The 15,434-nt window shown below is 45.7% G+C and overlaps 1 protein-coding gene across 1 annotated transcript in view; it reads right to left on the reverse strand.

Moving 5' to 3' along the window:
- The window catches only part of HMCN1 (hemicentin 1), a 162,945-nt gene extending 147,722 nt beyond the window's left edge, over positions 1-15,223 (reverse strand). The window contains exon 1 of the mRNA XM_063165448.1: positions 14,968-15,223. Within this exon, the coding sequence (XP_063021518.1) occupies positions 14,968-15,223 (256 nt within the window). The remainder of the gene's footprint in view (positions 1-14,967) is intronic.
- Positions 15,224-15,434: the final 211 nt, after the last annotated feature.

A 15,434-nucleotide genomic window follows, 5' to 3' on the forward strand; every position in this document is an offset into this window, starting at 1 on the left:
ACAGCATCTCTTCAGTTGCCTCCCTTGTGTCCTTTCCAGAAAGGAATACAGACCCTTACCATTTGGTAAGGTGCAGCTCCAGCTCCAGACTGTACCATACACCTCTAGACTGGGGAGTATTTCTGTGCCTCCCCTCTAAACAAAGTCCCAGTCACAGGTACACATCATACCAGTGGCTGTGACAAACCACCAAGGCATTAAAAGATTTGCTTGATGTGGTGAAATTGCCAATTCTTCCAAATGCCATTTAGCCAATAGTTATTATTTTCACCTCCCTATACTATGGCTCATCTGGGTAACAGAATGACATTCAAATCAACTTTGGAAGGTAGAGAAAGGGCCAACGTTGTACAGCAATGACATGATCCCCACTTTGCACACCCTAAGCATAAGCCAGAGCAGGAATATTGAGAACAAAGCTTGACACACAAAGCAGCCACATTTTTCCCCCACTGTCAGCATTCACAGAGACTGTCCAGATTCTCCCTCACACACAGATCCCATGTAACTCAATCCTTCCAGTTCATTAGCACGAGGGATGCTCCCTCCCTGCTGCAGCTCTGCCAGCTAAGCCCACTGCCAGTCCTGCTGGCCAGAACCACTCCAACACAAGCCATCGCCTCCTCTGCTCAGCCCCAGGGTGGCTCATGCACTCTAACCAACCTCCCAAACTGAAGAGCTTCTTCAGCCTCTGCTAACCTGGACTGTTTGGGAATGAATCTGGGATTGCCAAGCAGCACTCATGGCTGGGGATCAGAAAAAGCCATGACCTTAAAGAAGAGGGAAGCAGGAAGCAGTGCAGAACAATAATTATTTTGTCCACTACGGTTATAACTTTAGGAAAGTGTAACTTAACAGATTCAGCACAATTTCAGAAAACAAAATATCAGGGTCAGTTGGTCCAATTTTGACCCAGAACAAAAGCCACAAAAGTACTCACTCCCATGGCCAACATGTGAAGTGGGAATGAGATGTGTCATAGCTACCAGCCTCACTGAGGCTGAGGCAAACATCACCTGGCAGGTCGAGAGAGGGGGATTCTCCCCTTGACTCTGCTCTGGTGAGACTCAATCTTCCAGCACAAGAAATACTTGGAGACATGGATCTGCTGGGCAGAGTCCAGAGGAGGCCATGGAGATGCTGCTGGGGCTGGAGTCCCTCTGCTCTGGCACCAGCCTGGGAGAGCTGGGGGTGCTCACCTGGAGAAGAGAAGGCTCCAGGGAGACATTACAGCCCTTTCCAGTGTCTAAAGGGGCCAGGAGAGCTGGAGATGGACTTGGGACAAGGACTTGGAGTGACAGAAGAAGGGACTGCTTTCAGCAATCTGAACTAGTGCAGGGTGTCCCCACTCACAACAGGGAGCTGGAACTAAATGGTCTTTGAAGTCCCTTCTAAGCCAACCCATTCCACGATTCTGAGCTCCCCTGCACAAACCTTTTTGTGGGTAACACAGCACCTCTTTCAGAGCAAGAATATATTCTCTTTAGCACCAGCACACTTCACCACCAGGATCCAGTGTGTATATGCAAAAAATACTCCAGACTGTCAAGAAATCTTGAGATATGGAGGGGAGTATTGAGAAAGGACAGTGAACCTCTGAGGGAAAAGGGTCAGTGAAATTTTGAGGAAGTGATGGGCTGAATACAGAGACAATGAAGATAAAAAGATGAGGAGTCAGACAGACTAGGAAAGAAATGAAAAGAAGGAATAAACATTTCAGGGAGAAAAAAGTGATTTGTGGTTTTGTGGTTAACACAGAGAACTGTGACTCAGGGGTAGGTCACATGAATTCCCTGTGATTTGATTCAGCTTATGTAAAATTTAAAAAGGGAAAGACATGACCAAAATGAAACAAACAAAAAACCCAAGACTCAAAAAAAAGGCCAAAAAAAAAACCAAACCAGCAAAAAGCCAACCACATAAATATCTAAAATATCCTAAGACACTGAGATGTAGGGGTTTAAGTGGTGTGCTGTTAAATCAGGAGTAAACAATCCTAGCCAAGCACCACTGCCTAAGCACTTTATGTTCTCCAAATGCTGTAGGAGAGTAGCCAAAATGTTACCCCAGCCAGTGCACACCATGTCTTATTTCAACAAAGTACCAGGGCATCACCAGGGACATCACCCTGGGTTCTTGTTGTGTTTCTGGTACTCAGGCACTGGAACATGACAGCAATTAGTGAGCACAGGGATGCTAAAGCTCTCTAATTAAAAATCACACCACTATTGTATTGGTGTAAGTAACAGAAAATGGGAAAAGATCTGCCCAAAGATGGGCAGAATCACAGGTTCTCTGCCTGGGTGCTCCAGCTATTGCTCTTTTACCTAAAATTGTGTGCTTGTCCAAACATTTCCCCTATTTGCAGCCTAAAAACCTGGCTCTGACACAGTAGCTTGAAGTCACAATCTCATGAAGATCATAGTAAACTGAAATACAAATTAATATGGGGGCATAAAAGAAATTACAGTATTCCTAGCTGTCCTAAGACAGAGCCCATCATTTTTCCTGCACAATTTTCCTCCTCTTCTTCTGTTCCTCACTAAGTTCCAACAGCAAAAGCATACTACTCAAGTGAACTAAGACCTCACTAACTAAACAAAAAGCTCCATCCTTTGGAAAACAGACTCGGACATACCATTGCAGAGCTTAAGAGAACTCAGGAAATGTTTCAGAGATATTCAGCATCCCCAGAGACATTTCACTTCAGCTCATGAAAATACACTGGTGTCCAAGGCATGAAAATTACAATGGCTTCCTGCTGACCACTCCAGCCCCCGGGCTAGGAATCTAATTTAAACAAGCTGGCAGGAGTCCAGCAGTAACCTACAGTCACAGCTCAGAGCTGCTATCCTGAGCAAACAGCCCAGACATTTAGAGGGACTACAGCAACACAAGACATTCCTTCATTTTCATTCCATGCTGCAAACCCACCCCCACTCACTCCACTTCAGCAGCATTTTTCCAGGCTGAGAACTGGGGTACTGCTCTGCTTTGGTTACCTCTCATTGCTGAGCAAGCTCTGCTGGCTGTAATTTATCCCATAAAGTTGATATTTGGCTCCACTATGCATCAGGCTACATGAAATTGGCTTTTAATGCTGCATAATAATCATTCATTGTACCTATATCACACACTTACTGGCCTATTCCCAAGAGCAAATGGTAAGGAAGCCATGATTCCAGCGAGAATGGATGAGCCTGCTAACAGGGACACATCACTGAGAGTAAATTCAGCCCTTTCTGGTTGTTTGCAATGTTTGATGCATGCTGGCTCACTGTCTGAGAATATGTCATCACCAAAAATACACAGATCTTACCAGTAATGCCTGCAGACTGAAATCCAGGCTAGGAATGTTGTAGGAGAAGGGGCATAACTTGGCAAAGCGGTCAGAGTGAAGAGGAGTGCCAAGGTGCCAAAGCAAATCAAGATGGAGGAGCACAGGGACACAGAACAGTACATGAACACACACAGCCTGTTTACACTGGCAGCACACAGCACCAGGTGCATCCCAGCTCCCACTTGGGAATTGTCCCATGGCACTGTCTGTCAGCCTGGGAGCTGCCAGTGTGTCAGTCCTTCAGCTGACACAGACGGGGTCTCTGAACACCCAAGGTTCAAACCCTGCCAATAATCTGGGGAGAGGGCAGAGGTGCACGAGCTCCTGAGCAGCCCCGTGATCAGACGCACACCAAGGCCTGCAGCAGAGCAGGCTCACAGGAACCCTCAGGGTGTGCTGGGCTGCCCAGCCAGGGGCCTTCTTCAGATGCTGATGGGAGCCAGGGAATCACCATGTGGGAATAACCTATTGCCCCCAAGAGCCCTTGGTATCCATTGGTAGGATGAAAACCTAGGTGTGAAACAAACCTCAGGGACTATTATGTGGACAGTCAGCCCAGTGTAGAATGTTAGAAAGCAGAAAGCCTCTCAATTTACTTCCTGTATTCTAAATTCAGGGCTTTGACTGAACTAACCTTTGCTTCCCCTACAGCCAGTGAAAGCAAATGAGATCTCCAAAGAGTATTTCAAAATTCTCAGGGGATTAATTGCTCCTTAAGGTGCCACTTTCATTTTGTGATTTATAGAAAGAGCCTCTGGGTCACCAGCCCCTCAGCTGAGAGTCTTCAGTGAAGTGCCTGAAGTGAAATGTGATTAATCCTGCCCTCAGTGCCAAGACTTCATGTACCTTGGCATAACATGATCCCATCCAAGTGCTTCAGAAACATGAAGTCATTGTGCTTCTCCTCTGGCAAAACCAGTTATCAAAGAGTAGGTTGCTCATGTTCCTCAAAAAGCAACAAAAGAAGCTTAACCATAGATCACAAGGGGATATGCCTGACCTAAACCATTCTGATCCCCCTTAAAAATGCAACACTGCAAACAATCCCTTTGCAAAATGCAAATCTTGGACCCAGAGTTCACCCAACAACAACTGCACGGCATGAATTCACTGCCAGCATCACTGAAGGATCTCGTAAATCTGATCTCAGAGCAACACACCTCAAACAGGAAATCCTAAACACCAGCACCAGTTATAAAAAACACATTATGTTCAACAATGTAAGTGAGGGGTAAAACATTCTCCCTGGCTGGAGTAATGAAGCAAAAAAAGCAGCCAGCCCAGAGCATATTTCATTGAATCCATCCTACTCCCTCTAACAAAGCTGCTGATTACCAAGGCATGGTGAGCTGATCAAGTAACACCATCACTCTCTTTCAACAGAGAAACTGTTTTGCCATTTGCAAACTGAAAAACACATGTTCTCAATATTTCCTCTGATGCATGTGTCTCCTTCAAAACCAAAGCCACAGCATATGCCAACAATTAAATCATTGACTGGAAAATATATACCAACTGGCATCTGAGGGCTCTCTGTCTAAAGGGTTCCTCCTGGCAGGCTTTAGGCCACATTCAAAGTACATTAACTAAATGAAATATCTGCTCCTTTTCCATAGTCCCTTATCTGGTTTAGCCAGATCCTCCACTGAGCAGAATCCACTCTTAGTATGAATTCCAAGCAGCCTCTGATACACACACAAAAGATAAAGCCTAAGTAAGAAAAAAGATGACAGGGACCTCAAGTCATAGAATCACAAAGTACCCTGAGTTTATAGGGACCCACAAGGATCATCCAGTCCAACCCCTGGCCCCACACAAGACACCCCAACAATCCCATCCTGTGCCTGAGAGCATTGTCCAAAACCTCCCGGAGCTCTGGCAGCCTTTGGGTCCTGACCATTCCCTGTTTTCACAGCACAGGGGAAATCACCCTAAGGTTTCTAACAAGTTGGTCCAGCAGGATGCAGAATGAACATTCATGATGCATTGAAAAAAATCACCAACCTAACAGAAACTCCTTTTGCTCTCCATCAGTTAAGAAAAGCTCAAACACAACTTGTACCAGCACAGGGAGCCCCATCACTCCATGCCCCCTCTGCAGGACCAGTAACACAGAGCACACCTCTGCATCACACAACAGGGAGCTTTCAAAGGCACCTGGGCAAGGCTTCATGCCTCATCCTTATCAAGGCAGTACTGCTGGACAGCAGCGCAGCACACAGAGCAAGGATTAAGGATCACAGTGTCAGTTTCATCAGTTTTCAGGTCTTGGGTGGTTCTTTTCTTCTGTTCTTCCCTGAGAATTCAACTTCATTCTCGTCCCTAAAGGCATTCATTCATTCACTATTAATTCATGTCCAGGGAAGGGAACAGAGCTGGGGAAGGGGCCGGGAAGGGGCTCAGCCTGGAGAAAAGGAGGCTCAGGCGGGACCTTGTGGCTCTGCACAACTCCTCACAGGAGGGGACAGCCGGGGGGTCGGGCTCTGCACCCAAGTAACAAGAGACAGGATGAGGGGAAAAAGCCTCAAATTGCTCCTGGAGAGGTTAAGATTGAATATTGGGAAAAATGTCTTCACCAGGCACTGGAACAGGCTGTCCAGAGCTGTGGAGAAGTCACCATCCCAGCAGGTGCCCAAAAGACAGGTCAATATGGCACCTGGGGACATGCTTCAGTGGTGAATATGGCAGCACTGGGTTAGTGGCTGGACTCAATGATCTTAAGAGGTCTCATCCAACCTCTCAACAATTAACCTCTCTTAACAATTCTATTATTCTAATTCCCCACAACAAAGACATATTTTTTCCTAGTTTTCCTCTAGGATTGGCACTTGAAAAGAGGAAGCTCAGCATTTCAAGAGGGAAGTACTGATTGGCCTCTTTTTCAACTTTCCTGTCATATTTCTGTGACAATTCTCTTTACAATCAACACTGTTGCCTCAGTAAAAATGAGATGAAGGTGTATACAATATTCATGGCTCCTTGTTCACTTCATTACCATGCATTCACAGAAAATAGTTTTTTCTACAAATGAAAATGGGACACTTATCAGCCTCAGGGAGGGACAGCTTATTCACAGCTTTAAAGTACTTGAGGATCTGCATCAACTATCTGCTTTTCATACAGCAGTAGGAATTTGATTTGTGTGCATTTAAACCAATCCAGGAGATGCATGCAGCAGCAGAAATTGCTCTTTGCTTTCCATACCACAGAGCTCCCATCAAGACCACAGCCAGGGTTAAACAATTACTGCCGTGAATAGGATTCATTGGGCTTCTCTGTGTGATTGTGTGAAATACAAGCTGCTGTAACCCCTGGGAGATAAATTCAGAGTGCAGGAAAGAAGAGAGGAAGGTGAATGAGGAAATTTCTTTGTTTAAAAAGTGGTTAAGAAACTGGGAGGAGATCCCTCTGTGAATTGTACCTAAAAGTTAACATGGGCACTGTGACTTTTACATGGGACACAACAGGTGAAGTATCCTCTATGCAAATTCCAGAAGCTCTAGGGAAAAAGTGCACACTGCTAACAAACAGCAAGGCTCACCTGATAAATGACATCAGAAGTAATTAGAGGGACAGAATAGCACTGGAATACATTGTTACTGAGCTGCAGGGCTTCCCTTGGAATTAAAACCACTTGGAGCAGAAGAGAGCAAAGCAAAATAGAACAAGTAGCTTCTAAATTCTGTAGGCAACCATCTCAAATGTAACATGAAAAATAATTTGTAATTCAAAGCAGAAAATAATTAGGTATTTGAGGCATTATCATTTTTTTCCCAAGGAAAGAATCTCTACTGTATCTTCAAATAAAAACAGGGAGAATAATCCCTTGCCAGAAGGATTCAAGAATCAGAGGGGAAATTCACCCTTGTGCATATCTTCTGGGCTGGACATGCAGAGTTAAGACAGCAGAAAAATAAGCTGTAAGTGATGCTCTAACAGGCTTTTGGAACATGTCACAACATTTTGGTTGCCTCACAGATTTTGGAGCTTCTGGCACTGGCAATACTTACTGTCATCTCTAATCTATATAAGCAGCTACCTTGAGGGACCCCAGATAAATCCCTCTAGAGGAACAAGAAAATATCCATGCAATCACAGGGAATTCATTTTACAGATACCACAATGTCTCCGTTAAGGGTGACAATAAGGTTTCACACACTCAGTTCCCACAGGCTCAGTACAGTTATCCCAGAAGCCTCAGAGATGGAAAATGTCTTTAAGTGCTTTAGATTTCATCTTTATCAGCCCAGAGCTCTTCACTTCCACACCACTGGTGACAGCCACACATCTGATGACAGCAACAATAACACTTGGTAGTGGTAACAACCCTGAGCAGTTTTTGAGCTTTAGGGAAGCAGTACTTCCCATTGAAATTGTCACTTGTGAAATATTAATAGCAATACTTCATCAGTTTTAGCATAAAAGAGCAGAATTCTCAGTTATTATACCCAGGTCTGCTTATCATTCACCCTCAGACATACCAAGGCAGCACTGAACAGTTGTACCTTTACACTGCATCTCCTGAAACACCAAGGAAAAAACTCAGAATTTAGACATGCACTCATTATTGCTGTCACTGTGTATCTAAGTCCAAGATAAACCAGCTTCTAAAAAACCCCAAATCCTTACACATCCTTGAGTTTTCAGACAGGATGTCCACAAATTTGAGGCCACCAAAACACAGAGCTCTGACAGATCAGCTGTCACCAGCTTTAATTTGGTATTCTGTGATCCATCAGAAGAAGAGGGAGATGAGACTTCCTAAATTAGCACTTTTTTTCCCCACTTTCAATATTGGTAGCAATATAAAAGCCACTCAACTCTCAAATAACACAACTACTTGAATTAAGTGGAGAGCATCATTTTCTTGGCTTCTGACCTTACTCTTTTCAAAGAGAATTGAGGCAATTCTTCTCTATCTATCTGTTGTGGTTTGGCACTGGCCCAATGCCAAGCACCCACAAGAGTCACTTGCTCATCCTCCCTGCCACAGCTGGGCAAAGGAGAGGAAGAAAAAGTTAACAAAGTCTTTGTGAATTGAAATAAGACTGGGAGAAAACACTTCAAGGGCAAACCTAAGGTTGCAAAGTGAACTTTATTACTAACAGAACCAGAGGAGGATAATGAGAAGTAAAATAAGCCCGTAAAACACTTTTTCCCCCCAGCCCCTCCCTCCTTCCCACTGACAGCACAGGGAGACAGGGTGTGGGGTTTTGCTCAGTTCATCACCAAGATTTTCTCCTGCTGCTCAGGAGAGGAGTCATTTCCCTGTGAGACCATGGGGTCCCTCTCACGGGAGACAGTTCCCTGTGAACTTCTCCAGCTGCTCAAGAGCAGCAGCCAAACCACACCTGCCACAAGGTGAGTCCCTCCCACAGGCACACAGCCCTCCCAAACTGCTGTGGCGTGGGGCTCTCTTTCCATGGGGTGCATCCCTCCAAGGACAGGCTGCCCTTGAGAGGGCCCCTCTCTCCACCTGCCAGAGGGCTTCCTGCAGGGATCCACCTGCTCTGGCATGGGCACCTCTCCCAGGGGCTCTGGGTGGATCTCTGCATCCCCCACGGATCCCCAGGGGCTGTGGGTGGATCTCTGCATCCCCCATGGATCCCCAGGGGCTCTGGGTGGATCTCTGCATCCCCCACGGATCCCCATGAAAGGGCACAGCTGTTTCACCATGGTCTCACCACAGCCTGCAGAGGAATCTTGACTCTGGTGCCTGGAGCACCTCCTGCCCCTCCCTCTCCACTGACCTTGGTGTTGCCACGTTGTTTCCCTCACATGTTCTCACCTCCTCCTCTTCTCTAACTAGGAGCAAAAACCCATTACTTTGTTTTCATTTTCTTCTTAAATACATCATCACAGAGGTGTTACCAGCCTCTCTCATTGGTCCAGTATTGACCAGCACCACGTCCAGCTTCAAAGCCATCAGAGATTGGCTCTGCTGGACATTCCAGGAGCTTTTCACAGGAGCCATCTTTGTGACACCCCTGCCACCAAAAACCAGATCATGCAAAACCAATACATTATCCTATAGAAACTACGGGATTTTGGTAAGTACACAGTTTTCACAAAATACTTGCCCACAGAAAGTTGACTGGTAAGCAGTTTATTTCTTCTAATCAACCCAATAATTTGTCTAGTCCAAACAGAAGACAGTTTTCAAACATTTTTAAGCAGTTTTACCTACTAAGGAAGGTAAGGAGGCCTCCAGAATGTGGACAGGAACACAGGGTCGTATTGCTCTCCCTCTTTCAGCTGTCTCCCTTTTCATTAAAATTATAAAATCACAGGCTGGCTTTGGTTGGCAGGGATCTTAAAGCCCACTAAGATCTTCCTTCCATTCTCCCAGGTTGCTCCAAGTCCTGTCCAGCCTGGCCTTGGACACTTCCAGCGATCCAGGGGCAGCCACAGCTTCTGTGACACCAATCTTTTCTCATGCTGCTCCCACCCCACTTCCATGGTGTGGGCAAACTCAGATCCCAGTACAGAACATCACTTTTCCCTTAAACTTGTTCTCCCTGCTTTGAAAACCACTACTGGAGTAGTGTTTCTCCACAGCCATGTTCCTGTTCCTTACTTAAACCAATAACAAGTCTTGAAGCACTTCTTCCACCCCACAAAAGAAGCAGAGGGAATGCTGAAGACAATGCCCTTCTTCCCAGGCTTTACCAGAAGGGCCATTCCTCATCATCTCCAACTGATTTACACACATGCAGCCTCTGCCTGAGAGGTTTAGACATCCATAAATCTGAGAGTAAAGCCCAAGATGAAAGACCTCAAGAGACAGAAGAATGCAGAAGTGCAGGGCAGCACATGGGAGAAGGGCTATGAGGAGAGCTGGATGTGAGAGGCAGAGGCAGTGACATCCGCTGTGACACCACCCAGCTGAGGGTACAGCAAGGACAGGGGAGCACCTTCCCCTCTCCCTTCATTATCCATCTGCACACCCACAGTACTTTTTCTGCCAGGAAGTATGAAAAACCTTAACTCCATTAATAGCCTAATTTTAATTTCACAGAACTCCTCCTCTGGAAAAAACATTACTTCTTCATTATAACTTCTAAAAAAACTATCAAACCTGCAAAACCCAAAGTTCCCAGACTTTTCATATGACCTCCTGAATTTGATCCAAGCTAGAATGTGGCTCAGCAGTCTAACCATGTTACAGACACAGCCCTGCCAGTCTGTTAAAGGAGACTCCAGCTAAACATAACTACATGCTTCACTATGTGCATAACTTCACTTCAAGACAGGAAAAAGCTTTACTCTCTCAAAAGAGAGGAGTGGGATCAAGGAAAAAACAATATTCCTTGTTCTCCTACACACTTACTATGTGACTTAAGTTCAATACTGTTGTCCCATCTAAACTAAGCATTATTAATGTTTCCTCCTTCCTCACACAGTGTTTTCTATTTGATTTGTAAGAAAAGGGTCAGGAGATGCTCAGAGTTCTGTAGATATTGCAGGGTATGAACAGGCAAACACCATTCTCTATCCTAGGAAGTCCAGAGGTTACATATTCCTTTCATTTTTGTCTTAATTAATTACTGGAGTTTGGTCTATAGAATAGCCATTCACACTAAAGGAATGCTTGATTAAATCACACAAAGTGAGTTATGACTGGTATAATTCCATTAGCTTTACAGAAGAATAATAGGGATGAATTAATCCTCTCAGGCTTATTTTCCATTCCAAAATTCCTTAATGGCATAAAGAAAAAATAGCAAAGCTGGCCACAGATGTTAAATAAAGACATTCCAAGTCCAATCCCATTTCCACAGGATACAATGGGAGTTAGTAGGACATCAGGACCCACAACACACAACTGCAAAAGCATTTGCTGATCTCCAGCTTTAGCTCCAGTTCAGAATTTTCCTGTGCCAACTCTTCTTAAATTTGGGACAATTTTCCACCCCTCATGCCAGTTTTTCCATTGAACACAAGTCTGGCAAGAGCTTTCTTAGTCAACTGCCCTTTTCACTATCTACAGAAGTTCTGTGATCACATTTAGGCATTGAAAGCCCACAATAAAAATTCCCTGTAATCTGTTAAAGCCCTGGACATGGTTATTCACAAAGTAGAATCCAAAGCAAAAGGTTTTTCCAGAGTTGAACTCTCTGCATCCCACCAGATGGTACACGGTATAGAAACATGAAACCCATGACAAATTTTTCCGTAAGCCATAATTCTGTGCCAAAAGCCTCAGGTTCGATACTAAAAATATACTTGTATTCCTGTTCACCAAAATCCCACTGCACTAGGGAAAACACGACATTTAAATCTACCATCCCACACCCCGGTGCATTGGCACATCACCATCATGGGATCACAGAATTATTCAGGTTGGAAAAGACTTTTCTCATCATCAAGTCCAACCATCAACCCAACAACACCATCACCACTAACCTTTGTCCCAAAGTGCCACATGCACTTTATTTTTGACCACCTCCAGAGATGGGGATTCCATCACCACCCAGGGAAGTCTGTGCAAATGCTTTACAGCCCTTTCTGTGAAAAGGTGTTCCCTGATGTCCAACCTGAGCCTGCCCTGGCCCAGCCTGAGGCCGTTCCCTCTCCTCCTGTCCCTGTCCCTGGCAGCACAGCCCGACCCCCCGGCTGTCCCCTCCTGTCAGGAGCTGTGCAGAGCCACAAGGTCCCCCCTGAGCCTCCTCTTCTCCAGGCTGAGCCCCTTCCCAGCTCCCCCAGCTGCTCCTGGAGCTCCAGCCCCTTCCCCAGCCCCATTCCCTTCCTTGGACAAGCTCCAGTCCCTCAATACAGCACTAATAATGCCACATTTTTGAGTTATTTAAAAATCCTCCCATATTCTGCTAGACTACATTTATACCAAATCATTTACAATCCAGCTGTACCCTGTGGGATGCCAAGTGTCCTCTGCAATACAAACTAGGAAAACAAAAGAGTTCAAAACCAAATCCACACCCAATACAAACTGCAATTACCTATCAACAGTGTATCTGCATCAGGGCACCTTTATACAAAGAGAAGCTCCTTGGACCTGAGCCCCAACTGTATCTGTACCCCTTGTAGAGTCCCATCTGCCCCAGGGACCACAGCATCTCATCCAGAAAATTTCCCTGTGAGGCAACTACATAAATACCATAAATACCTATTTTTTTGGAAGAAGAATTGAGTGAGTAACAACACACCTTGTGAATAAAATAGTTTCATGCTCATTAATTTAGTTGAGCAACCTTCAGAAAGAACAACACTAGGTAAACAAATTGGATGCCGTGAAATAGTTGCCAGTCAATATTTTTATGAGGTTTTTGAGTAAAGTTACTTCTCTATAGATTAAAAAAAAGAGGCTGAAGTGGTCACAACAGCATTTCTTACATTTTCTTTTCAAGTGCCTCAGCATGGTCATCATCAGGTGTACGGTACAGATGACCAAGTCATCTGGACCTTACATGAAATTCAAGACATTGGGCTGTGGTGTGTCTTTCTAACTCTGAGAAAGACCAAAAAGGTAGTTTTCAGAAACCAGGACAAAATGAAGTTGAAAATTGTCCGTCCTCCACTTTGAGAGAGCTCCCTGCCCTCACAAGTTATCCATCAGTCGAAGAAGCAAGGCCCCCTCAGGGAAGCTGGACTTCCACACAGAGAGGTGTAACAGGACACTCTGAGGCATGTTTGCCAGCAGCTCTGGGCTCTGCAGGTCAGTTCCCTGCAGGTTTAAGTTTCAGTCACTCCACTGAATGAAGTTGCCAAGGAAAGGGATCTCCTGTGCAAGGAGAGGGAATGGGGGAGGAGGCAAGGAGTCAGTGAGTGGGAAAATGTGACTCAAGCAGGGGAAGGTGGCAGTGGATTTGTTGCTGGTGAGGTTTGTACAGAGCAAGCAGGGGGGGTACAGCAAAGCATGGTCAAAGGAGTCAGTCTGGAACACAAGCAAAGGACCTGGAGAGGCACTGGGAGCAAAGACAGTGAGGAGGACACAAAAAAGGGCTGAAAAGGTGAAAATGCACAGAAGAAAAATGGAATGAAAACATATGAGATGAGAAAGAAAACAGGAGCTATTGAAACAGACAAAGTGAAAGCGTCTGTGATGAAAACTAAGCACAGGACTACCCATGAGAGAAAGATGAGACTTCTTTCTACTGAGCATGCACAAGAGCAAAGGACCATCACACAAACCTGCACATTAGAAGTGCACCACACAAGATCTTCTTGCTCTTGTGCGTGGACCCAATCACTCTGAAAAAGAGAACTATCAACTCCTACCCTGAACCCCTTTCTGCTCACTAAAGATAAGCTATCATTGAGAGAAAATCAAACCAAAACACTTCTAACCCATCCTCTTTGATTTTCCTGGCCATTCCATGGAAAAAGAGCTCCAAAGAGGTGAACTTGATTTTCCAGAAGGATATAAAGGAGTTCTAGGTTCTACACTTGACCCAAATCTTCCCCTTCTTGTTTATTTCTGTGGCATGATGCTTTTTAAGTCCTATATAAGTTTGTTCCATAAAATAACAAAAAACAGGGGGACAAGGGGAACAGAGGGAAAACAAAAAGAAAATGACACCAAATGTGGAAACAGTAAGGACCCTTTTGTGGTAGAACACACTGATACTACAATGAAGAACTCTTTCTAAGAAAAAAAAGAGAACCTATACAAGCTATTCCTTCTAATTTTCTAAGCATTTGGTTTAAGGTATTTGTACCAATAGCAAACATATTTCTTGTAAGCAGAAGTATCTGTGACTGGGGGGAAACAGAGAGGATGTCCACTTTTTTTGCTGACATTCCTGCAAAAATGGAACTCTTAAGCATTGAGCATGTTCTGAGATATTCCATGGGAACTAAAGCCAAAAGATCATTTTCAAGGGCTTTTCCCCACTTTCTGATTATTTTTTCTTTTTTTTTTTAAGAGAGTTTTTACTGCACAGTACAGCACACATCACCAGCCTGAGGCATCCTGTTCCTATTTCCTCTTCAAGTCAACAGAAGAATTTGACAAGCAAAGAGGAAGAAAGCCAGAGAAACTGGATAGGAAGGGAACAAAAAACAGATGCTGAAAGAGAGGAACACACGGTGTACAGCAGAAGGAGGGGAAAAATAAAAAAGAAAGAAGACCCAAAAAAACCCCCAAAAAACAAAAAAAACCCACCAAAAACAAAACAAAACAAAAAACACACCATGTTAATTTCACTGTAAGTTTCTGAATGTAAACATGGGATCATAAAACAAGAGGAAGAGTGCAACTGCATTATTCACCTTCTTAAGCGCGCTCCCGTGGAAGGGCATAGGAGAATAACTCAGTGGCACCGTTACAACTACACGTGCAGTTCCGTGACGCTACTCCAGCTCGTCTCTGGACAATAAAGGGGAGTATTTGATCCCTTAACTACTCCTTGGTGCACAAAGCGCACTTAGAGCCCACTCCAGAAGCCTTTGGGAAGTTTTGTAGGGAGATAGGGTGGTGGGGGTCACAAAATGTTAGTCGCCCCCGGCAGAGAAACGCGTGCGGCAAGAACGACTACGATGGGACAGGAATACTTCGGCTCCAGTCCCTGCAAGCGCAGCAAACCCAATCATTTGCCAGCCGTCTGGAGCTCGCTGCTGCCCTTCCCGGCTCCTGCCCGCCCCAGCCAGGTCCCCCTCGGCCCTACCTGGGTCGTGGAACGGCACCAGCGCGAAGTTGTACAGCGGCCGCTTGGGTCTCTTCAGCGATGTCTCCAGGATCTTGGATGCGCCCTCGATAACTTGCACCAAGTCGTCGTACATGGAGCCGGTCACATCGAAGACGAAGGCCAGGGTGGAGGCTCCCTCGGGCACCGCCTCGGGCTCGGGCACGGCGCGGGCGCTCAGGGCAAGCAGCAGCAGCAGCACCGTGCCCGGCGCCCCGGGGCTCCCACCGAGAGCCATCGCGGCGGCACCCCCGGGAAAGGCACCGGGGGCACTCGGGCCGGGGGAACGGAGACACACCGCGGAGAACGTGGGGATGGATCCGGGACGGACCCGGCAGAGCGCGGGGATAAACCGGGACGGAGCGGGGAGAGCGCTGGGACCGACCCGGGAGAGCGCTGGGACCGACCCGGGACGGAGCGGGGAGAACGCGGGGATAAACCGGGACGGA

This window comes from Melospiza melodia, chromosome 11, assembly GCF_035770615.1.
Source record: "Melospiza melodia melodia isolate bMelMel2 chromosome 11, bMelMel2.pri, whole genome shotgun sequence".
In the NCBI taxonomy this organism is placed as follows: domain Eukaryota; kingdom Metazoa; phylum Chordata; class Aves; order Passeriformes; family Passerellidae; genus Melospiza; species Melospiza melodia.